We start from the raw sequence: 26154 nt of genomic DNA on the forward strand, positions 1-26154 counted from the left end.
AGCATCTGCTGCCTTTTACATTCACGAAAGAGGAAGTGCAGCATGCATGGTCCAACCAGACCAACTTAAGCTATAACTGTGCTGCAAGCACTGCTGCCCCATAGCTATAGCCATTTTTCTGTTGCTTAGTGATAAAAGAAGCTTCTCACACAGAAAATTAGTCAGCATCTTTTATGAAATACAAAGGGATCCAAAGAAATATTTAGTGAATCTTAAACCAGTAAAACAAAGCAGCTGCCCTAGGATATACTCCACAAACAAGTCAAGATGCTACGACAGTTCTGGTATTAAGTGAACACCAAGCCATAGTGATGACTATCAAGCTTTATACCATCCATCCCTTGCAATAGAAGCAACTTTAAGATAAAAGTGTCTTATTCAACTTCTTAAAACACAGACCTTTCCCTCCTTCTCCCCTCCTTATTTCACCCTGCCATCTGTCCCCAACCACAAATGCAGCAGCTCTGAGGACATGAAGCATTTGGGCCTTGGAGGGATTGTGACAAGGGACACAACGAACAAGCTTGGTAACTAAGGGTACATGGAAATCCCAAAGCACAGGTTTTATAGCAGGGAGATGAGGAATGGCTGCATGAGAACAAAAACAGCTTTTTTTTTTTAACATAAGTACAACAATTTGGGGAAGGGAAAAATGTAGGTGAGATACGGCATGTTCAGATCATAAGTCCTAGCAGGGCAGTGTGCCAGAGATGCAGTGCTTGCAGGATGCTACAGTGTGGGAAGATGCGCATGTTTGTGGGGTAGCAAACAGGAGTCAGCCACTACTGCAGGAAGTGAGAGGAGAGCTCTGAAACGCTTGAGAAACTGCCACAGCAATTTAGTGTTCGTGCAGGTTTCAATGGATAGCAAAGGAAACTTTTTCTCCAAATGGCATAGGAAAAGCCACATCTCTCTGTTAACTGACTGGTGTTTAAAAGGCACAAAAAAGGACTAAGCCTACCCCTTCATGATACCAGCACATGTGAACAAATTCATTCAGTAGAGACACAGTGCCACATGAACATGGTAAATTAGATCTTTTATTGCTTTGAAGCAGAAACTCAGAAACAATATGTAATTTATGTGCATTCATGTATGCAGGCATAATAAACACAAACCTCCAGAGAAAAGGATGAACCACTACCCCTTTTAAAAAGTTCATTTTTTAATTAAATTTCAAAAAACCCAGGGAAGTTGTAGAAAATAATGCAGCATAAGCAATTTTTTATCTAATACAACAGTTGAGAAGAAAACCCTTGGTCTTAAAATAGTTTTTGCCCCTTTTAAAGTCAGTTGAAAAGTTTTCTTTTTATTTAAAAAACTAATAACAGAGTAATTTCTTATTATAAGTAATTTCTTATTATTATTCTTATAAGTATGGTAACACCATCTTGCAGCTGGAATTCCAATGTGGTTATGAGGCAATGAAAGTAAAATCTTAAAGAAAAATAAATTTGTGTTTGTCCTGAGCATCTCTTCACTTTTAATTTGAAAGCTTTCTAAACCAAAGGTGTGTGGAGGGTTGTGTTCTTACTTTGAACTATTTCTAGCTTTGTCTTTTTCCTTTATCTTTCTCTTACGGATTATGAAAACATGGAGACTTAACAACACCCACCTTTGTAATATTTTTACATGTGTTCCTGTGTTCAAAAGCCTACTATCCACATCACCGGTTCCCCAAAGCATGACATAGTGGAACACAGAAGGCAGATTTCATTTTGGTAGCAATATTTGGAAGTACAAAGTAGACAAGGACAAAGGACCAAACATTAGAAGCCAACGCGTTCCTTTCTTTTTAATCAATATCTTGTTAGACTGGTGGGTTTGACTCATTAATCCTTTTGTAAGTGAAAAATGAAACAGATTGACCATTACAGCAAAAAGTAAAATTGCAAATTAAACTCACTCTAATTAAATTGCTTGCAAAGAGTGCTACTTCATCACGCACAATTTTCGTCAAAAGGGTTTGGACTTTGGAGTACACGTGTCTTCTGAGGTAACGTATTTAGAGGTAAATTCTGAATCCAAAAGACCTGAAAAGAAACTTTCTAAACTCTATCTCTTACATTGTGTGTATTTTTAAAGCTATATAAGTTCCATCACAAAGTGCAAAAAGAAAAAAATATTGTATTTTGTGTCTAATAGCTTCGAACAGATATGAAATTGAACGTCATATGACTGCTGTGATGCATCTAAACGATCACTATAGTATAGCTGAGATGGGACATACAAAAAACTCAAAAAATAAAATGCCTGGAGGTTTTCAATGAATTGTTTTTCATTTCTTCAGCAACTGAGGCATAGTGATTGATCTAGTACTGTACAACACAGGAAATTAGCAATTAAAGGCTTCCATGCATCCAGCATTAGAGCCTACAAATCCTGTTAACCATGGGAGCAAAATTAGAAGAACAAGAGGAATCAACAAAACTAAAAAGTGCTTGTTGTGAGCTGTATGGAATTTGTCCTTTGCTGTAAAACATGAAAACTCTGCACAGACTGCATGCACAAGAGTATTTAATGTAGGATTATAACTCAATTAAGACAACTATTTCTCTGATCCTGTAATTCTATGGCATTTTGCAGATGTCTGTGAATCCCAGGCTGTAATGCAAATTTCTTTCTGTTCTCCGTAATATAAACTCACAATTTATGAAAAGACACATTTAGCCTTCTGTCTAGGAAAATAATCTTCACAATGTAGGTTGAAAGATACACTGCTGTTCCAGATGAATGTAAAATAAGGTAAACTACATTAACTATACAACACTAAATGTGAACATCGTCCATATATGTAAATAGAGCATTAAGAATAAAGCCTAACTGATACCCTTGTTTCCTTAAGGAATGCTTGGACTATGCCCCAGAGCATAGGGGAAACAGATTCCCAGCACAGCACGACCCTTGCCAACCCCAGAACTGAAGGCAGCGTCACACAAAAGGCTGTGCACGCAAATTGCTCAAGACCGCAACTTCGGTTTGACGATTGTAGCACCGTGCTTCACTAACAGGATTAAACATGCCCTTTCTCTGTTCCAACATGAACAAAAGTGCATCTACACTATCGTTAATCATATGAGACTGTTTTGCTTCAGATTTGTCAAACCTAATTCAGGTTTGCTGAATTTAGTGACAGATAGAGGATTTATCTAGTCCGGGAGAAGAGAAAGAGGTTATATAAACTTTGCTAACATAGCCAGACAAATTAAATTGTTAATCCATGCCTAAACAAAAGGTCACTATTAGCTCAGGGTTAACTAAAACTTCTTAGCTAATCTCTGACCTAATTTTGACCTCTCTTGTTAATTGCAGAAATGTTTTCAGTTAATATATTGGTTAGCTGTATTTATACCCCCCACTTCTGCAGTTTCTTGCTTTGCAGCTCATAAATTAAACACAAAATATCTTTTTTCTGACTAATTAGTATCTAATTAGCTCCATGTTGTTAACCTAGAGTGGAACCGATAGTAAAGACAAACATTAAGCATTTTAAGCTGTTTCATGAAGGAGACATTTATGAACATGAAGAAAGGAACATCAAAACCTTTATTTATCTTTTTTTTTCCCTCCAGATCATAAAATATGACTTCACAAAGCTTGCAAAAATACTTAATTCTTCTGCTTCTAGTGATTCTCCTTGGAAAGAGGTACAGTTATATCACTGTTAGAAGAGAAGAACTAATTAAAGAACACATGTAAATCTAATGGATCTGCAATGATGTTAGTAGGTTGTATCCAGACATAATCATTTCTCATTGCATCATACTTCTTACAGGGCTGTTTACATTGGGCTTGTTTAATTCCTTCTGTACCATAACCTGTTATATGTTAGGGTATGCGTGTGATGTATCCATACCCAAAAAATGTCCCCTTCTGCAGAAGAGCAGTTTTTGCTCAAGTAAAAATGAAGCACCTGAGTTATAATTCCAAAATGCAATTTCTCTACATTCACAGGGTTTTTTAAGTCAGAATTGTTCAGGTTCTGGTAAAAACATATGCAGGCTTAATTTAAAAATTAAGTCTGAGAGAGAAACTAAACCCAACTGCATTGTAAAATGTATATAAATTTAAAAAAATTAATTCTAATAACGTAAGAAATAAAAATAACAACGTTAAAAAGAACTATACAAATAGCATGCCTTACGTTCATCTGAACTAAGTAATGTAGGGAATTATAGTTTGAAAGCCTACTATAATTAGATACTGAAGTTAAAATGCTAAGCAGAAATTCAATATACTTCTAAATGCTGAAGCCTTACCGTTCCATTACATTCATATTCCTTGTCTTTTCGTACTGATAAAAGCTTCTCCAAAGTAAATTTATCCAGTCATATTGAGGATCATACTTGTCACCCAGAAGATAACATAACTCTAATTTATGCTCAGAGTTTCTTCTTCTTTTCAATAGGAAATGAGAATGATCTTCTATAATCTGAACAAAGGCACCTGGCCTACTGTAAAATAAAAAAGCTTGTCCATTACTGTTTGTCACATTGGTAGATAAACTCTTGTCTATGAAGGGCATAAAAGTTGTTTTATTACAGTACAGCCAACTGTTTGGATCAAATCCAGATTCATATTCATTTGCTAGCTGCAAATAAATCCCACTGTACTATCAGTACAGTTTTCTTATATTTTAACATTATTCACCAAAAGCTCCATTCTTCTGAGTTTGCGCTTATTCTTTGGCATTGGCTTGTCATATAAGCCATTTTTGAGAAGATGCTCCTTGCTGTGATGGATCTGGGCACCATGCTGAAGCTGGAAAGAGCATAAAGCTTGAAGTGGACGGAGTATAGTCTGCAGAAAGATGAAGGGGTGGGGGGAGACAAAAACCCAACCTTTTAGTAAGCTATCTTAGAGACATCAACTATTCCAGGTTCTGTGTTCAAGGACTACTTAAAAATACTGATAAAATATTACTTGGATGATAAATGCTGATAAAATATAAACTTTGGAGACACAGAGGGGACAGCTGAGTAAAAGGTGTACTAAAAAGAAGCCACACAGCAGGCATACATCCACTTACCTGCTGTCACCCTTTACTCCTTCCTTGGACCCACTCAGTCCTGACTTCAGCCCCAGCTACATTACTGTAAGTTATGGCTTCAAACTGACCTTACCAATAGACTACGATCAATTACTGTGGTTCAGCCAACGAGCTGTAATAAAATAAGTAACCATAACTAAGCTGTTTGTGCATGCATGAAAATACCTTGAGGCAGGGTTTTAGAAAGAAAGGAGGGACTCATGATCAGGACAGCTGGACTGCTACCCAAGAGACTGGACTGTATCCCTGCTTCTGCCCAGCAATATTATGTAGGACTAATGAAGCCACACAAACCAAATTTTTCTCAAGTGGTTCCTAACTGTAGGTTCTTCATTTTCTTGTTGGCTGACTCAGTGTCATGGGGCCTCATGTGCAGATGTGTAAAGCAATCACAAATGAAACTGCAGTCAGCAGGAGCTGAGTTTCTACCAAGTAAAATGCGCTGCTGCTGAGCACACAGAAAAATCAAGTGACTTATACTGGGCATCAAACTAAGTGCTCATTTTTAATTTCCATGTCTCTCGACTTCAGTTCATCATCTTATATGCTGGGAATAGCACTCTTTTAATTCAGAGAAGATATTTTAAAAGTACATGAATGTTTGTGAAGCTCTTGGCTGTTGCAACATTTATAGAAGCACCTTTGAGAAACTGATAATTTTGTCTTTGAAAATTAGGCTGGGCCACTTGTGAGTGCTAGGAATAAAACAATACAAAACTGGGAATTGTAGACACTAACAAAACATTTGCTCTGGACCTAAATAAGCCAGAAGTCCTATTGAAGGAAAAATATGCTAACATTTTCCTAGCACACCAAAGGGAAAAGTAAATGTACAAAGCCCACTTTGATTTCAGTATTCCTAATTTTTCATGGGTTTAACTTCTGCAATAAATAACTACCTTCTTCTAACATAAAAGCATATGATAGTTGCACTGTCATATAAGATACACAAGTTTCTAGAAAAGTTTCTTTACGCAGAGTTCCAACTTCTGAGCCATATTTTCTTGTGTGACCACACACTTGGTCCCAGTCTGGTTCTAAATGCCATTGATTTAATGATGAGGTGACACTCTAGAGCCACAGAGGCAGACACAGGGGTGGCATACTCTACACTATGCCAATTGCAGAAGCAATTTTTGACCTGGGAACCTTTTTTAGTGGGTGCAGGTCAAGTACCAAAATATTAATTATCCTACGGAGAGGGATATGAGCATCCCAGAATGTAGTGAATACATGGATGAGCTTTAAATCTCTTTCACAGACTCTTCTACACTACATTCTGGGCACACAATCAGATTGCCGACCTGGGTCTATGATGCAGAATTAGTCATAGGCCTTTTTCAAAAGGCTTATTAAATTGGTATTACTAATGTCAGCAACAAAAGATTAAGAAGAACATTACCTTAATAACCTCTTCCATCACAGATTAGTGGGATCATAACTAGCAAGGAAAAGTCTAATGTCCAATTAGTATTCTTTGACCTCGGATAAACTTAAACTCAAGAACTGTAAAATCCCAAATTCCTCCAATGACATGGAAGAGTTGTGAGCTGGCTGCTAGGAAGACATAGCCCAGTGGGTTGCGTTCCACGCTTGCAGGAGTATGGGAGATCAGTGGAAGAGGCTTACAAAAGCATTTTGTCTTTGAGCTGTCTGTGAGGGGGTATTCAGATCATTTCTGCTGTCTAGTTTTTGCAGAAAACAACTTACTACTTTCCATGCAGTAATATACTCAATTGGCTGTCTCCAACTGGATCAGCTTTTGGGTTTTTGAGAGTCAAAGATCACCTTGCTGTGCTTTGACTTCAGAAGATCATTTAAAAATATGGATCTATTAAAAAAGAAAATAGTTATTTGACCCCACCAAAAATTTTGAGACCAACACATGCTAAAAAGGAAATTAACCCTACCTGACTGCTAACTAAATGAAACTTTAGAGTCTGGCACCAGTTATTCTCAATGACATTTGTCAGCCCTGTAATTTTAAATTCAGACTTTAACTGAAGAAGATAACCATAAATTTAAAGGTACTTAAATACTTTAATATCCTGTTAGAGAGAAACTTTACTGACACTAAGCTCCCAATTTTCTTCAGTTTCTCATATCTTTTAAATACTTTTTCTTTTTAACTAGTTGTATCCAGAGGTATTTACTAATTCCCAAGAGCCTCAGCTGACAGTACGTGAAGTAATACTATTCCCCACTATTAGAATATTAAGAGACTGGTGAAAATATCTGAATGTTCCTTTGACAATTTTTTTCTCAGCTGAAGTTAACAACATTTTAAGGTGTGCATACTTATACACTGCCTCCTAACATCTGTTATAGGATGAACAATTTAAAATTAACAAGCTTTCCTGACTTTAAGCAGCTTCAGGTTTTATCTATTATTAGGAAAAAGCACAAGAAAGTCAATGGCACAAGGCCTTTGGGACCCAGCGCAAAAAAATTCCAAACACACCTTGCCACTTTGTTCAGTACCAATGAATCATTAACCAACTAAATAATCATCATGCTTTTCTGACTTCATGAAAATTAGACGTCAGAGTGATTATAGGCTATAATCTCTGCCAAGTTTACTAGTAATTTCCTTAGCTACAAAATACTAACCGAGTATAACTTCTGTAACATAAGAGGGCAACATGTAAACTCCATACATTACAGCAACTGAACAGCTGTTAACTGTTAATTACTGTTAATTAAAATAATACATAAAACAAAGTAGTTTTCAATACACTATAGTTAAGAAACACCCAAAAGAAAACTGTTTAAAAAAAAGAAAATCAATCTATCAATCTAGCATGCTACATTTGTACAATTTAGTACATTACATGTGCCTGGTACACAGTCGAAGAGGTAACTACAACAGTGCACATTTGCATTATTGGCCCTGCAATATACATGGTAGTACTTCTATTTGTTTTGGGCTAAAACTCAGCTGTCATCTCTGCACATTTTAATTCTGCATCGTGGCAAGCATAGCATACATTTGGTGCCTTATAAACAAACTGTTTTAAAAAAAGTAATGTACAGGTGAAGAGAACCTAAGTCACTCTTATCATATTTAGAATTACAAGAAGAAGTGTGCAAGAAAGTAGTACAGGACGAGAGAATGGTGGGAAAGAAGAATGAGGTAGAAGGAGAGAAGGAACTGAAGTACCGAGTTAAAAATGCATAAAAGGAACAAGAGAGAAACAGTGAACAGAAAAGACAAATGGAAAAAAGAGGGAAGAAGTAAAAGGAGATTGACATACAAGTGCAGGAATAAGAGAACTCAAATCCTGAGACAAGTGAACCTGACAGACTGTGCAGTGAAAACTTGTTAAAGTGGAAGCGTCTGGGGAAAGCACTAGACAACAAAGGAAAAGGAAGGAGGGAAAAAAAAAACCCAAGCCAAAAAGAACTGAGGAGATGGGATGGGAAGGCAGCAGTTGGTTTCAATAACCAATCTATTACTCCATATACAACATTGACTACCAGAGTAAGAATGGTCTGTAAGATAAGTAGTCAGCCTTGATGGACATTGCAGCACCAAATATAATCTGTTACAGGACATGATCTGACTTTAAACATCATCAAAGCAAGATTTTTAACCCTGAATCTGGTCTGAAGGTTTATCTTCAGACAACTCTTTGTGACAAAAGAGCCAATCTAATTCCATTATGGGACAGAACAAAAAATACCATACTAAAATTTAACATACTGAGAAGAGGAATAGCAAAACAACCACTCAAGACCTTTGTGTCTAAAAAGTTCCCTCAGCGTCTGACAGTGATGTTGAATAAAGAATAGGAAAACTATAGAGACCTTTGGAACCCAAGAGTCACAGTAATCTGAACATACTAGAGTTAATAAATATCCTAAGAAAAATAGTTTTCATTGGCACATTCTTGTTTTAGTTTGTTATGCAAAAAAACGATTACAATGTCATTAAGACTTTGACTGACAGATGTGACATTAATAGCTAAGGAACTGTCCCTCTACTGTTCATAAAAGAAAAACTCAGGTATTTAAATTTACATACCTCTTGTATACTCTTATTTTTTTCCATGATACTAAGAGCAACAGCTGCACATTCAAGCGTAGACAGACAGGTGTTTGTTGGCTGTGTACGAATTACGTATTGACTTGAAATGTTGGTTTTTAACTGCACCTGAAAAACAGCAAATTCTAGTAAAATAAACAGATCATTATAGCAAACAATACTTCTTCACTACAAGAAGCAAAACACAGTCCCTTCCCCTCTGTGGTTAGTTGTCATCTTTCCTTTTTGCTGCTTCATCTGCCAGTAGCCAATGTCCTTGTGCTACTGTTAAGTATAATACTGTAATACCCAAGAGTCGCCATCAGAGAACTGCACATTTGTTACTATACAAACATGTAAAGAAAATCCAGTTCTTTGTTAAAGACTGAGTGAAATTTTAGCAATGAATTTCAGTTGCCATAGATATCCTATAACAAAAATAAAATTATTCACCTATGCTTGTTTTATTGCGCACTTTAAACACACACATGATCCCATACAATGTACAGTGACTGTGCAGTCACTGACACTCTTTACCATGGTTAAATTTTATTTGTCAAGCTCTGAATGAAAGACTTTTAGAAACTGCATTTATTCATATAATGTACTAGGTCACTGTTTAGAACTATTTGCTTACCTAAAGCACGCTTGAAAATTATTTATTGGCTCTGCCTCAAGTGATAACCACTCTATACTATCTAACCACTCCAAACTATCTCACAAGTTAAGGGTTTTTTTGAGAAATAAATTTCATTCAACCACTACACTGCTGGTTTTATCAGCCCCAAAAGCTTTTACTGGGTTTATAAACAGCAGTTGAAACATCATAGAATTTACATAATCAGACTTTGTGTGAAAATTCAGATGCTATTCCTTTATTCCTAAATTTTCCATCTCCACACGTTTAAATTATAATTTACTGAAAGTTAATGATTTAGCAACATTGTAACTATTCTTAATGAAAAATTATCAGTTTCTATTAAATGAAAAATTGTAGTACAGTACAATAAACCCCAAGAAATTATAAAAGAGCAATTCAATTTTCTTTTTTCTTAATCTCATCCCAGCAATTGTCTTTCACTATTCCTTCCTCTCAAAAAAATGAGCCACTCTTCCCTAGGGTCATCATAATACTGCTTCCATTTCGCTTCCCAGAGGTTTTTCAGCATTCCTCACTTCATTCGGTATTTTCCCTCTTCACTTCTCCCCTTTTTGCTTTTATTTGTAATGCTTCATTTTCCTTCATATCTTTTACATGCAATTACCCATTCTTAAAAGTTCAACATATCTCCTCTATAAAAGGGAAGTTCCAAGATGCTGAAGAAACATGAATAAGATCAAATTTCAGTGCCTTACCTGACCCCAATGTAATGGGAATTAAAAATAAATTAATAAAAAGAAGCTGACAAGAGAAGAGGAAAGCCTTTATGGAAATAATAAATAAGGTACCTATAAAAGTTCAATATACTCAAATATAGGAAAACACAGAAAAAGGTACCTTTGTGACAGAAAGTCCTAATTTGTTTATCAAAGGAACCTTCTTTTTTTTTTCTAAATGCTAGTCTTATTGGGTAGGCTTGAAGGACCAAAACATGCACATTTCAGAATGTTTTAAAAGTTTCCAGCAAGGATTGTTCAGGTAGTTTGGAGAGACCACTTCAACAGCCAAAGAATACACACTTGGGTTGAGAAACTGAGAAGATGGACGCATGCTAGTTATGTAAAGAACATAGCATACTAACATTATTTTTGCATTAAATAAAAATAGAGAATCACAGAATCAGAGAAAGTCAGGGGTTGGAAGGGACCTCTGGAAATCGTCTTGTCCAACCCCCTGCTTGAGCAGGCACACCCAGAGCAGGGGGCACAGGAACGCCTCCAGGCGGGTTTTGAATGTCTCCAGGGAAGGAGACTCCACACCCTCCCTGGGCAGCCTGTGCCACTGCTCTGGCACCCTCACAGGAAAGCAGTATTTTTTCATATTGAGGTGGAACTTCCAGTGTTCCAACTTGTGCCCATTGCCCCTTGTCCTGTTGTTGGGCACTACTGAAAAGAGCCTAGTCCCATCGTCCTGCCACCCACCCGTTAGATATTTATAAGCATTGATGAAATTCCCCCTCAGTCGTCTCTTCTCCAGGCTGAACAAACCCTGGTCTCTCAGCCTTTCTTCATAAGGGAGGTGCTCCAGTCCCCTCATCATCTGGTAGCTCTCCAGTGGACTGTCTCCAGTAGTTCCCTGTCTGTCTTGAACTGGGGAACCCAGAACTGGACACAGCACTCCAAATGTGGCCTCACTAGGACAGAGTAGAGGGGGAGGATAACCTCCCTCGACCTGCTGGACACACTCCTTTTAATGCAGCCCAGGATACCGTTGGCCTTCTTGGCCACAAGGGCACATTGCTGGCTCAGGGTCACCTTGCTGTCCACCAGCACTCCCAGGTCCTTCTCAGCAGAGGCTCCTTCCAGTAGTTCAGCCCCCAGCCTGTACTGGTGCGTGGGGTTGTTCCTCCCCAGGTGCAGGACCTTGCACTTGCTGTTGTTGAATTTCATTCAGTTCCCCTGGGCCCAGCTCTCCAGCCTGTCCAGGTCTCGTTGGATGGCAGCACAGCCTGCCGGTGTATCAGCCACTCCTCCCAGCTTGGTATCATCAGCAAACTTGCTGAGGTCACACTCTAACCCATCATCCAGGTCACTGATGAATATGTTGAACAGGACTGGACCTAGCACAGACCCCTGGGGAACACCCCTAGTTACGGGCCTCCATCCAGTCTCTGCCCCACTGATCATAACCCTCTGAGTTCTGTTACTGAGCCAGTTCTCTGTTCACCTCACTGTCCACTCATCCAGTCCATACTTCCTTAGCTTGCCTATGAATACATTTCTATTCTTTCCACAACTGTAATACTAGACATGTCATTTTAATTTAATAATTTTAAAATTACGTCTTCCAGAATCTATTTTGCCCCTTTGAGTGAAGATCAATGCTTTTGTTATTTTAAAGCTGCCTACCATAACAAGTACCTGGAATGTGTTGTAGTTTTAATGAGGTTATACAACTACCAGTTGTTAATTAAACTGAAAATGCACCAGTGGTCTCAGCACATATGAATGTATGTTTCCTGAACATACTTATAATTTTTAGGTATTTGAAAGTAATGGTTACAGTTGATGGTGTACAGAGTTATTTCTGCAAATTCAGTGGTCATCTCCACTTAAAACTCATTTTCATTTTCTGCAGCTATTCAGCAGATTTCTGCAAATGAATTGGCACAATGTATGACAAATTACTCAATGAAAGCCTACTACTTTATCTATAAAGTCAAACCTGATATTTTATATTTAAAGCCAAGATAGTGGAATTCCATGTTTGCAACCTCACAGTCTTTAGTCTCTAGCTCTCTATTCTGACTGTTGAACGAAAAGAATTCTTACCTAGCAACTCATTAGCAGATTATGCTTGCTATTACACTATACTGGACATCTATCATACAATTTTTAATTTATAGTCATACTGTAGAATTTTTATCTACTGTAAGAAAGATGTTAACAGTTACTTGGATATTCAAGAGTACATCCAGTCCACATGCTGGGGAACAGATCCAAGGCAGATTCAAGAATGAAGCTGGTGGATACACACTAGCCTTTATCAACTCCTTTCTTCAGTTTGGTATTGAAGAATTAAAAAGAGAATAAACTGATTTCGAAGAGGAAATTTAGTGTTTGAACATCAGTGTATATAATGAAATGCAAAATAATATTAAAATGGAATTAATATTTTCATTTGCTGTTCCTCAAGGTTTGCTTTGGTTTTATGATCCCTTTACTGGGACCGTGTATGGACCTCCATCATGCCAGAGTAGGGAGGCCAGTTATTTAAGTATACAGAGATGTAGGCTGGAGGGAGCCTTTAGTTCCTACTTAGAAATTCCTAGACAGGTATTAAAAACCAGGGTGAAATCAGTCTGTTGTTTCTCCAGCATGTATCCTGAGCAGCAGAGCAGAAATATATCCACACTTTTTCTCAACAGCTGACAGGCACATTCTTCACAGAGTCTCTCTACGGAAGGTGAGAGAAACCACCTCATGGTGGACTATGGTAGCCAGACACTGGCTTTTTTTTTTTTTTTTTTTTGTAGGAGCTGGGAATAGTTCTGTCTGCTGGTTTCTCCACTTCATTTCTTGGGGCTTATGCTGAAAAACTTTTAAGATCATCAGCATTCCAGAGAAAGCAAAATTATTCATAACTGCAAGGCAACTTCTACGGAGGAAAAGCTGCCTGCATTCCACCTTACACTGTGGAGCCAAAAAGTCTGTAAGTGCAGCTCTCAACAGCTGACATTGTACAAAAAGGCAACTTTCTAACAGCAACAGCAGCAGCAACCAAATTTCTTCTTCCCTGGGAAGAGTGATTGAAGATGGAAACAAGTGGTCCCCACCCATTTTTCTGAAAAAATGACATATTCACTGGGATGAGATGAAAATACCACAGACAGACCAGCACAGTGGTGGAGATCAGAAGAACGCCTGACCAGTACAACTCCCTGTTAGTTTGTCTCTTAGGCCTCTTTCAACAAACATGCATTTTACCCTACTCTTTAATCCAGAGGGGCACAGTATCTAAATAAAAGATCCTTAGTCACCTGAAATACAGTCAGGGTAGCCTTTATCACAAAGTGGATAGACTTACCAAATGACTGATTGTCTGTTAGAAACTAGGAACCCCCACTGAATGAACAAAACACACAGTAGGGAGCTCTATCAACTTATCACATAGATAAGACAAAGCCAAAACAATATAGAAACCAAAAGTAATTAATATATACAATATATATTCCAGACATGGGAATAATATATTATTGGAAAAAAATTGCCTAGATATATGAAATATTTGCTGTTCTCAAGTGTGATTGGGTAGGAGGACAACTTCTCTTATTTTCAGCCAACTGTGCTAAAACTTGTCTTGCCTTTTGTGGAGTTAATACTTTCAGGTAGGGTATTGCAACAGTCTCATCAAAGCTTCTGAGCTACCTAGATGGATTAGTTCTTTGCCTGTCACTTGCGTATCTCAAATCCAGCTGAACAAGCTTAATTCAAAGTTATGGAACTGTTCCTCCACGGCTAATGTAGACAAAATTGGATCATCTACCCCTTATATTGCACTGCAAAAACTCGAGTATACATAAATACCCTATTCAAGGACATTTCAAAACAACAGTCATGATATTTTATAACCACTTCTACATAAAATGATAAAGATATGATGATACAACAATTCACTTTTGGTTTTTTTTAGCTGTCGAAGTAATTTGCAAATCATATGCACACTTTGGAATAATTTCAGTTACTAACAAAATACAGCAATGTCACATTGAAAAAATGGCAGCCTATTTAACATCACTCACCAAAATAAACAATAGCATAAGACAGAATATGGAAACTATCTCAACCAATTCAAACTAGAGAGAGAAATTTAGATCAGCTGAATGCAATTACCCACTGGAATTTAGCCAGGACACTGAAATTAGTGTATCTATTCTCTTTATAAATGCAAGGGAGTTTGGGGGCTTAGTTTACAAGCCATCAGAAGCATGAAGCAACACACACAATCAAGTTTCACTTCCTTGTGTAACTCAAGACCCAGCATTACCAAAAGCCTGAATGTCTGCAGTTCTCACAAACTGTTACTTTAACTTAAACACTGGCTTCTCTGCCCACACTCCACCCCCTTAGCAAATGCTACAGCCTTTGAGCATTTACAGTGGATTTGAACCACAGTAAAAATGGTGACCCTTCAGTATTTCTCAAGGCTGAGAGCTCCTTCCACAGCCCTCCTTGGAGATGCCCCAGGCAGGCGATGACCCAGCTGATCCTGTTCAGCTGTTCAGAACTAATGGAAGCAAAAGTGTTACCTTGATGGGGTCAAAGACCTGCTGTGTGAATTTTAAAAATTTAAGTCAGTAAATCATCCAGGCAACTGATTTCTGCTCTTATTTTACATATTAGGACTGGAGCTCTTGCAGAAAGCTCTAAGTGCTATCCTCAGTCCTCTCCGTAATGTCAGTATCCTTATCTTTTCACCTTTTCTATGCCGATTTCTTATGATTATTACTAGGTTTATTCTCCAACAGAATCCAACATTATGCAAAACTATATTTGGAAAACAGTGCATCCCCAAGAGTATAGCAAGGCTATATAGTTACTACACCTGTCTCACAAGGCACTCAACAATTCTTGATTTTGTCTGTCCTGTTTTCTGCAATTAGACTACAGGGACCTCAAAACAGGCAGAGGAACAACATATCCTTCTGTGGCTTCTGTGAAAAACCTCTTACTTATTTTAAGATCCCTCCTCTTTTACTTACATTGAAAGTGTCCTATAAAATCTGACTTTATGTTTGGGAATTAATTTGCTCAACTCTCAGTGAAGTAAGCGAGTACCATCCATCATCCTGCTAAACACAGGCACTTGTTCTTGTTCATATGGTACTGCTGCTCTAATAAATACCTTCCAGAAAAAAATACCATAAGCCATTTTTTTAAAGGAACTCCAAAGGCACCAAAAAAACCCCATAAAGACTCACAGAATCCCAGGCTGGAAGGGACCTCAGGGATCATCTAGTCCAACCTTTCTGGGAAGAGCACAGTCTAGACAAGAGGGCCCAGCACCCTGTCCAGACGACTCTTGAAGGTGTCCAACGTGGCCGAGTCAACCGCTTCCCTGGGGAGATTATTCCAATGGTGACTGTCCTCACTGCGAAAAATTTCCCTCTGGTGTCCAATCGGAATCTCCCCAAGAGCAACTTGTGTCCATTCCCCCTTGTCCTCTCCATGTGACTCTGTGTAAAAAATGAGTCTCCATCTTCTTTGTAGCTACCCCTTAAGAACTGGTATGTGGTGATGAGATCCCCTCTGAGCCTCCTTTTCTCAAGGCTGAACAAACCCAGCTCTCCCAGCCTATCCTCACATGTCAGCCTTCCCAGTCCTCTGATCATCTTGGTCACCCTTCTCTGGACCCCTTCCAGCCTGTCCACATCCTTTTTGTATAGCGGGGACCAGAACTGTACACAGGACTCCAGGTGTGGCCTGACAAGCACTGAGTAGAGTGGGATAATGACTTCTTTCTCTCTGCTGGTGACACCCTTTTTGATGCAAGAGTACAACTGCATCCTGCCATCTTGCCCATCATTCTAGAAGGTAAGAAAAAATTGCTTTTAAGGTGCTGAAGAGGAAAAGCATTCTATGTGTGCTACTCCACAAACAACCTCAGACAAAAAGGGAGTCAGGCATGGGAGAGATCTTTCACTCAACATCCAGTTGGCACAAGTACCTTTTACCTGTAAGCCAAACCAAATTATTTTCTATATCTTTCAGAAATTTCATAAAGTTAAATAAAATTACCTTCGTGACAGAGAAGATAGCCTGAGTAAATTTAGTCTCAGCATGCTACTGAAATTTACATCAGCAATATAAATAAGTTATTTTGTTAAAAATCTTGGCTTTAATTTAAAGTGACATCTTAAGAGCACTCTGTTTCTAAATACTGCAGGGAATAACTGCCATGCAACTGTCACAAATGAATAGCCTGAAAGAGTACACAGAAGTCACAAAAACCTCTGTCCACTTTGCATGTTTTTTGATTGAATATTTAGGCAAATCTGTGACATTCCTGTGTATGTTCCATGTAAAATAGTGAAATAAGTCATAGATTATATGGTGACTTTCAGGTAAACTTGAAGAAATTTGTTCAATTTCTATGAAATGGCAAGATATTTTGCACAGTCTTGGACAATTTCCAATTAACTCCAAAACCTTTCTCTTTGGGTATCCCACAAACCATTCCTCTTAGGCATTTTATGGCATAAGGTTAGACTCCAGAGTCTTATTACGACGACCAGCCTCAGGATATCTCACTGCTGCTGTGATGGGAACTGTGGTAAATATGTAATATTCCATCTTTGCAAAAGAAGCATAATTGCTTCTGCTGAACAGTGGCTGGGTGTAGGTTCTATTTTCTTGCACTCCTTTCAGCCTGTGCAGAAGAACCTGAGTTAGGAGTTGCAATTCAATTAACTCTTTCGCAGGCCAAAACCAGAAGTCTTCTTACACCCTTACAAAATGCACCTGTGTAAAAGCAGTGCCCAGAATTTCTTTCATCAAATATGTCATTAATGTATGAAAATACATTAAACTTCTATGCACTTTCAAGAATGTTCGTTCTTGGCTTATGGAACCAAAACAATTTAGGAAGCAGATTTTATTGCTGTGTAGTATTACATGCTAAAGACAAATGGTCCAGAAGAAATCAGTATAGCTACTCACTGACTTAATGTTTGTCATCTGAATATATTCCTACCTGGGGTCTCTTTGTTACATGACTATGTCAAATGACACCTCTTTTAAAAATATCAACTCTGTAGTTCATGATGTCTCTTTCCTCTTACTGTATAAACAAGTTTGAAAGAAAATAAACATCCTGTAATTTAATATATAGAAAAATATTTGAGAATGCCACAAGTACATTCTGGGAAAAAATACTTTTTTAGTGTTTCACAATATTCTGACCCTTCTTCTACAGTATCTTTTTAATGAGGAAAACTCAGATTGTACAGAGTATTTCCTTACTGTGTTCCTTGCTTTCATTTGTAGACATAGTTGATTGACGGGAAGAGAAACTAAATTGCAAAAGGAATGTGACCTTCACAGACAGACATTCTTACATCACATTACTACAGAAAATTTTGGGGGGAAAAAGAAAAAAAGAAAAAAAAAAAGAACTTTGGCAAAAAAAATACCCACAAGTATGCACACTTCCTCCACCCCACCTCTGCCAAACTTTAGGTTTTTAGAGTGCTCCTACAATGCTTCAGCCAAGTTTGTTCAATAGAGGTTCTTTCCCAAGAGATGGGCAAGGAAGCAAAGAACATAAGAAGGAAATACTGCCTTTAAAAAGTAAATCAGAATAAACACCAAGCTTTTATGATCATATGAGATAACATTACATTTTCCACATTTAAAAAATTGTGGTAAATGAACCAGGGCAGAAAAACCCACTGTAAAAAAAAAAATTACCAATAGCATAATTTATCTGCGGAAGACAAGTTTCTCACACAGCAAGCTTCCCACTTTGTAATTTAGCTTGTGTAAAGACTGGAGAATTTGATACACAAACATGAAACTTCCATTTATTAAATAGTTGAAAGAATTGCAAGCTAAACACCTAGTATAGTTTAAAACGAGCAACAAAATAGATACCTCACATTTAACTATATCTGTAATCTAGTCTCCATGTCTATATTGATCATCTTTACACATGGTACTGTTTGAAGTTAAGGTAAAATTCAGGTTCCAAAGCACAATTTTTCTTGCAGGAGACCCTGGTAATTCGAAATATTTAGTACCATGTGTGCAGATGGTTTTGAGAAAGTCCTACAACTACCTAATAATTCCTTAGGCTACTTACTTCTCTCTTTAATGCACTACAAAATCAAAGATCTATACAAAAACCTGGAATGGTTTGCAGTAACCTCCTTAGCACTTCATTTGTTTTATACAACTATTTACAACAGGCCCTTCTTCTGCCTGTGCAATCATTTCTGAAGTGTTTTTACCAGGAATCCCATTACAGTTTTTGTAAGAACTCAGATTTAGCATCTTCTCAAAGATGCTAAGAGAATTCAACAGTTTAGCACTTGTCACATCTTGCAGATTCAAATAGAATTGCCTCCTCTTTAGATTGTCAAATAAGGTAGGAGAAACACCTGGATACTTTCGAAGTATTACCAAAGTAAACAATGTTTCTGAAAGTTATTTCAGCTGCTTATGGCTATCTGCATATTTTGAATCCTTAATGTTAGTTATAATACAGGAGGGGTAAAATTATGGAACCACAATGTTTTAAACCACTTCCTATGATGTTTTTCACCTCTTAAACCATTCACGGACAACATACGGTATGAAATAAGTCTCTACCCAAAAAGAAGTTTGGAAAATAAACCTATGCCTATCTGAGAACTTATTTTTTCAAAGAAAAAAAATAGGATATTCAGGCCTACATTTGATAAATAAGATGTAAACAGTAAGTGTGTATATATATATATATATCTAAAAAGAATTAATTTCTTACACATTGCTGCTCTACAGAAAGTAAGTGTCTAACTTGCTAGATAAGTAACATGAACTTTTACATTAATGAAAATCATTGTCAATAGAATTTATCTAAAATGTTACTTCCTAAGGTGCCAATACTAGGCTGCTGACAGTGACAGATAAGTACCAGCCTCCAGTACTGGAAAGAGATTGAAGAAAGTTTGTATGCACATATGCTGCTTCCCTCAAAGACAAGACACTGAACTTGATGTCAAGAAATAACCTGACCTCACTAAATCGTAGTGCAACCTTAGGGAAGCCATCTTCATTCTCTGAGCTCCAAGGTCTCTATCTATAAGATGATATTTACCCAAACCTGTAAAGCACTTTGAAGGCTGAGGGAACAGATGATGGAGAAGCACGAGGCAAATCAGAAACAGTCAGTGCTGTTAGTTGAGATAAGAAAAGCATCTTCCTCATGATGTGTTTGTGTGATATATTTGTTCAAAAGCTTTGGGAATGGCAAGGAGAAAAAAAGCAAACATGAATTATGCCATCCTTTCTTATCTATAGAGATGAAAGAAAATCAAGGTTCCCTTCACTATTTCCCTTATGTTTCTTGTATGCATATTCAAGCACAAGAAGCACTACAAAAAAAAAAACCCAGAAGGCCTTACTATTCTTAAGGAACGTAACACAGTGTGGTCAACAGTTAAAACAGATAACTGAAGTAAAGCCCAAGTGCACACAAGCTATAGTTCTAATGTAAAATAGTCCAAATTCCTGTAGAAGACGGCAGCCTTGGGCTGATGCTACTTACTTAGGCTTACATAAAATTAACAGCTAACAGACAGTGAAATTGTAAGGAAAGGAAAGGAAAGTCCTAACAGCTAAGGCAAAATGGAAGATAGGACTGACCTAGTAATGTTTGGACCATATATTGTGCACAAATATCTGAAATACTATCTGATTATGAATTCAGCTTTTTACCTATAACTAAGGAATAAAATAATACTGCTATTATGTTACGTAAAAATAATTATATTTAAGTGCGAGTCTTATAGGGCATGCCTGGCACTTCATAAAATATCTATGCATTTTTAGTAAATTTCTATGCATTGTAATTTTCTGTATTTAGAGAAAGAAAGATCCAGAAATTACTTCTAGTAATATCTCTCTTGCTCTGCTTACATTTCAAAAATGAATGTCAGGCAACAAATCAATATTTTATACAGCACTATTCCTTTAATAATTAATATAACAGGAAAGTGCTGCAAGTAAATTCAGTCAGTGAGCAGAGTACAGATCTAGAGAATGGGGTCATGAAATGAAGGAAGAAAATTTAATTACATGTATTGTCACAGCCATTTAACTTTAATTACCTGCAAATATCAGAAAATTGAAAAGGAAAATTAAATACCTTGGTGTCAAAAAGTAGCATCAACACAATGACATTGTTCTTTGGAATCTACTAATTACTTTTGCTTTCTTTGGTTTCTTTTTCTCTTATTATATGTGAATTAGTAAGCACTTCCTTGGAAAGGGAAAAGGCAGTGGAAGAAGCTCCTGAGAAGAACTTTGGTAAGGGCAGAAGGCAACATGTTAAGAAAGAATAAAAGAAGAGAAAAGCCTTCAATTAATCTAGTCCTTTGAAAGGAAGCTCAATCAAAATGAAAAATATTTCTAGTTTCCTTTTTACGAAGTGTTCATATCCCAAGAGAACTTCAGCATAGGCACAATGATACAAAACCTGAAGTTGCTCCTGGATTGTTCTAGCAGCAGGATATTCCCATATTCAGCAAAGATTTTAACAATAATTATAAAAGAAATGGCAAAGAAATAAATTAAAAGCAAAGTTTCTGCCCAAGAGTGAAAACAGCATGCACTTCTGACATCTGGCAAATTACCTGAGACCTTTCAGTTACAAAGAAAATGTCACTGTATTGAGAGGTAATAAATACATACTTATTACCAGAAAAATGTCAAAGGGGACCAATGTCATTCAAATTAACCTAAATGTCAGAATGTCAGACTCCTGTTGATTGCTCAGCATCATATCTCAACTGTGCATGGCGTCTTGACCCAAGGTAATTCCCAGTTCTCTCTCTCTGATCTCAGTCTTCTCAAACAGCAATTTCTGCCAGTCCTAACATAAACCACTTTGTTCCTTAGGGTCTAAAATATTTCCTTGAGTGTTCCAGTTGTATTGAGAAAGCAGCTAAAACCTGAACACATCAAACATTTCAGAATATGTAATAAATTTTAACAATTATCATTACCTTTTAAGGCATTATACAGCAGAAGATATGGGCTACTTAATGAAAACATGTTTTCTTACTACATGAAAAATTACTTGATGTAAGAACACAACTCAGAAACACAAATTTACTATCAAAGCTTGCAGACATTTCCGCAGCCTACAGATAACTGGGGTCTCCTATGGTTATTAGTAAAATCACCAGTATCACACACATAGATAAAAAACATTTATAGAACAAGTCAGTGAAAACAAGGTATTTTTCTTCCATTAGTAGGAGGATACGTTGTTGAATGCATCCCACTTTCTGGGACCTACATTACTACAGTTTTCCACAAGCAACTGTTGTTGGCTGGACTTCATTGCCTCGGGTTCCAATTTGCCTCCTCCCCACCTGCACCCCTGATTCATCACTGTACCTCCTTCCCTTGCAGAATCAAACCGGGCATCGTCCATTCACTTAGGCCCTATGGCAAAATTTGGTATTTAATCTCTCTCTCTCACACAAATTGGAAATTGTGACAAATGAAAACAGAGATAGCAATACAGAAAGATAAAAGCGAAGATAAAAGGGGACTGTAATAAAATATATTTACTACCTGGCACTATTTATTATTTGGTTCTCATATATTCACTTGCCTAAGTCCCATAACTGTGGAGGATGAAAGAGCATATTTTTCTTCCCATCTTCTCAGCTCCCTGAATAAGAGATTTTATAAAAATCACTAAGAGAGCAAACATTAGAAAAGGAATAAATTAAGATACAGCCAGGTGACAACAGCGATTCTTGCTATCTTTCTTGCTTTTTTGTTCTGGGTGTTTCTGTATGCAGATGAATGGATGTTTTTATATTTCTACTTTTACATTAAATGTAATCCTCTCTCAGGGTGTTCAGACAGTTGCCTATACATCTTAAGCTGTATTATACTCATGTCTGCGAGAACTAACTATATTAGAATAAAGTTTTTAACCTTGTCTAGCAGGAATTTATCTAAATGGCAGGTTAAATTTTAGAATAGCTGCTTGCCCCAGCAAAGAAATTCTTCTGAGTTTTGGACATGCTTTCAGAAACAGACTGCTACTCCTTCTTTAATCCTCTAGGCTTGAAAAAATCCCAAATAAAGTTTTATTATTTAAACATACCAGATGACTAGACCACATAACCCACTTTCTGTTAAAAAGCACATCAGTGTAACTATTCACACACTTTTAACCATCACGGTTTGTCTATCAACTCATTCATGACTTTACCCATCATTACTGGACAAAAAACAGAATTAATTTCAGCTTCTGCTCAATTATGCACGCTGCCAATTTTGTTTTGATAATTACACCATTGCTGCAAGTTGAATTGGTGGCAGAAGACCCTACAGCCAACTGCAGTTCCATGTCCTGCACCTGTTGACACTTCTGCATTTTATCCTACCTGCCATACACTCTCCCTTAAACCAGATGACATTTTATAATTTCCTGTCTAGCATTTAATCCCTCATTTTTCCGCATGTGCTTCTCCTACCCAATAACTCCACTGGCAACAGTAGAATTGAAAAGCAGGAGCATCTGTAAAGGAACAGCTTTTTAAACTTTGTTTTTTCTGTTCTTTTAAACAAAAAGAGTGGCAAGAGCATTTTGAACCAGCCTGTTTGAACAAAGACCCCTTACCTTGCTTTCCATACTCCACGTGCAGTACCTTCACATCTTACTACATAAGTGCTCAGTGAAGTCCTGCCAAAAGCTTGAGCATCCCTTCACTGAATCCTACAGAAGAAGGAAGAGAATGCTCTTCCACAGAGTCCCTAGGATGAGAGCATTTCAAGCAAGTTGCTTGATAAGACTTAACTCTAAGGGTCCCTAAGAATCTGTGAACCTATTCTCACCCACCAGCACAGAAACCATGAAGTCAATCTATTAACTGCTACTTTGCACAGCATGAAATTTTGACACGGGGAACAAGGAAAACTGGCAAAGAATTCTTAAAGCAGACGGTGGTGTGACTGACTTCAGTGAAAGATCAGAACTCTGGAAACTCTGGCAGCAGTTTGTGTTGACAACTGCCCAGCCATATTACAAGACGGTCAGTGAACAATGGGGTAGAAACAGAAATGCACAAGTGTTTCATAAATTTTTCATCAGACTGTGTTCTGTATTGTAAACATATGGATTTGGCCCACACTTCTCAGAAGCTGAGAATAAGGAAAAGTTCCTACTGCCCAATACATAGCCAAAATTCCCTTTCATTGACTGGGGTTCAAGATAGCATATAACCTTGACGCTGCAAATTTTGACAGTCTTTTTAGAATGACATCAAGCACGAACTAGTAGTAACAGTTTTAATTAACCAGTTTATGAGGTCAAAGATCATAGCTTCCTGTCATAAGTAAGACTTTTTGTAAACCTTTCCTTTCAATTGAAGACAATGAAGTATTTTGAATTAGGTTGTGGTTTTTTGAGTACTGTGGTATTTTAAATTACCAGTAACTGTTCTTAACAACCTGATTATATTGTTTGCAAATTCAAGCATTTTTAGCCGGCTGTGCCCATCTTATGCATGGAGTGAGAATGTTCCACAAAGGTCAGACAGAAGGGAGTAAATAAACTCAGCAGGAATGATCTTTTTATAAATGCAGTGCTGAGTAAGAGTATTTGTGTGGTACCTTGAAACTTTGCAGCTTATTGCCACAAAGAAGTTCATAAACAAATTACCCTGAAGGTCTTGGCTCAAAACCATTACGCTTACTTGCGATTGTGCAACCTATTTTAGTAGCTTGATGATGATGCATTTTACCACAGGATTCCTAAGATCTCATATGAATATGAGTGAGTGGCTGTAAACAAAGGGTTTAAAAAAGAAAGCATATGGTAGCATTTACCTCACCTACCAGTAGGTCACATTTTTTTCTAGTTCATTTAACAGTTCATTTCAAGCCCATAAAGCTGCATAACAAAGAACACTTAATTCAGCTGGATAAATGGGGGAAATTGAATTTAAGAGAATGTTTAATTACTTGGGGAAGAGTTTGGCTATGATGTCTCAGCTAACAGCCTATCACTTATGGGAAGACATCATAAAAACCTCAAGGTTTTTTTTGTTTTGTTTAAGTGAGCTGAAAACACTTCAGCAAAAGAGCATTTCCAGCAACAGGGGCTCCCTAAACTCATCTTCACTGGTACAGGAGTGAGAATATGTGCATGGAACTAAAAAACTGGTATCATCTGAAAGCAACCTGCTGACTGTTTTGTGCACTCAGCACCAGCCATTTGGAACAACCTGTCTCAAAGGGAAAACATTATGCCCCACAGCTTGCCACCTATTACATGTGCCTCCTCAGCCATTCCCACCCTGGTTGCCTGGAGCAGTCTGATGAAGTCAGGAACCTTCCCACTTTGCCCACCAGGCTGAGGCACACCCTTTCACTGCTCCCTGAGCCTTTCTGAGCTTGTCTGGAGTCCTTACAAAGTGAGGTCCCAGCACAGAGATGAAGACCAAAAACTTGAGCATTATGCATTAATTGCCAGGGTTTTGGTAGCGGGGCAGACCTTAGTGGAAGGACGTGCCCTGTGCCAGGCACGGCGGATTCCAGACAGCTCCAAAATGCACAGGTCCTGCTTCAAGCCCATACACTGATGACAGCCTGGCACCTGGACCACCACTACAGGAAGACCAGGACAACTTAGCAGAGCTGGGGAGTCCAACCAACAGCTTCTGTTGGAGTAGCAGGGACACTAGCAAGTGCTTAGCTTGGAAGGGAACCAGCAGCCAGCAGTTCTGAGGGGCCAGTGTGGGAAGCTGCTGTCCACGCTGGGAAGGGAGGGAGGGCGCTGCCGAAGTGGGGAGCAACTGTCCCAGGCAGGCACCCCAACATCTGGGACAGGAAAATTGAGAAGCCTGATGGTGAGTTAACAACACAGATTGATTAGACCATTCTAGTTACAGTCCTTCATTCAGAAGAGTGAAATTATCTAAATGAGGGAGGTCCACAGCCATTGCCCCAGGAGACACCTCTGCAATGGTGTATTGGGTTTACACAGCAAGGTGTTTGTGGGGGAAAGGAGGCCACCAGGGGTGGCTTCTGTGAGAATGCACCAGGAGCTGCCCCCATATCGGACATATCCAGTTTTAGCCGGCTCCAAGACAGATCTGCCGCTGGCCAAAGCTGAGCCTGTCAGTGACGATGGTAGCACCTCTGGGATAACATATTTAAGAAGGGGTAAAAAAAATTGTGCAACAGCAGCTGCAGGAGAAGAGTGAGAATATGTGAGAGAAACGTCCCTCCTGATGCCAATGACAGTGAAGAAGGAGCAGGAGGAGGTGGTCGAGGTGCCAGAGCAGGGACTGTCCTGCAGCCTGTGGTGAAGACCATGTTGACATAGGTTCTCACCACACAGCCCACAAAGGACCACAGTTGAGCAGACCTCCACCCTGCAGCCTGTGGACAAGATCCACTACAGCAGGCGGATGTGCCCTGAAGGAAGCTGTGACCCTGTGGAGAGCCTGCACAGGAGCTGGCTCCTGGCAGGAACTGAAACCCACAGAGAAGAGCTCATGCAGGACCAGGTCTTCCAGCAGGGCCTGTGGCCCCATGGGGGACATGTGCTGGAGCAGTCTGTTACTGAAGGGCTGCACCCTGTGGAAAGCACCCACACTGGAGGAGTTCATGAAGGACTGTCTCCTGTGGGAGGGACCCCATGCTGGAGCAGGGGAAGTGTGTAAGGAGGAAGGGGCAGCAGAGAAAAACC

The 26154-nt window shown here is 38.3% G+C and overlaps 1 protein-coding gene across 1 annotated transcript in view; it reads right to left on the reverse strand.

The window, feature by feature from the left end:
* Positions 1-3527: 3527 nt before the first annotated feature.
* Positions 3528-26154, reverse strand: part of DTWD2 (DTW motif tRNA-uridine aminocarboxypropyltransferase 2) — an 86764-nt gene continuing 64137 nt past the window's right edge. The window contains exons 5-6 of the mRNA XM_075078574.1: positions 9075-9203; positions 3528-4800 (exon numbers count right to left, since the gene is read on the reverse strand). Coding sequence (XP_074934675.1) covers positions 4630-4800; positions 9075-9203 — 300 coding nt within the window. The 3' untranslated portion in view covers positions 3528-4629. The remainder of the gene's footprint in view (positions 4801-9074; positions 9204-26154) is intronic.

This window comes from Phalacrocorax aristotelis, chromosome Z, assembly GCF_949628215.1.
Source record: "Phalacrocorax aristotelis chromosome Z, bGulAri2.1, whole genome shotgun sequence".
Classification (NCBI taxonomy): Eukaryota; Metazoa; Chordata; class Aves; order Suliformes; family Phalacrocoracidae; genus Phalacrocorax; species Phalacrocorax aristotelis.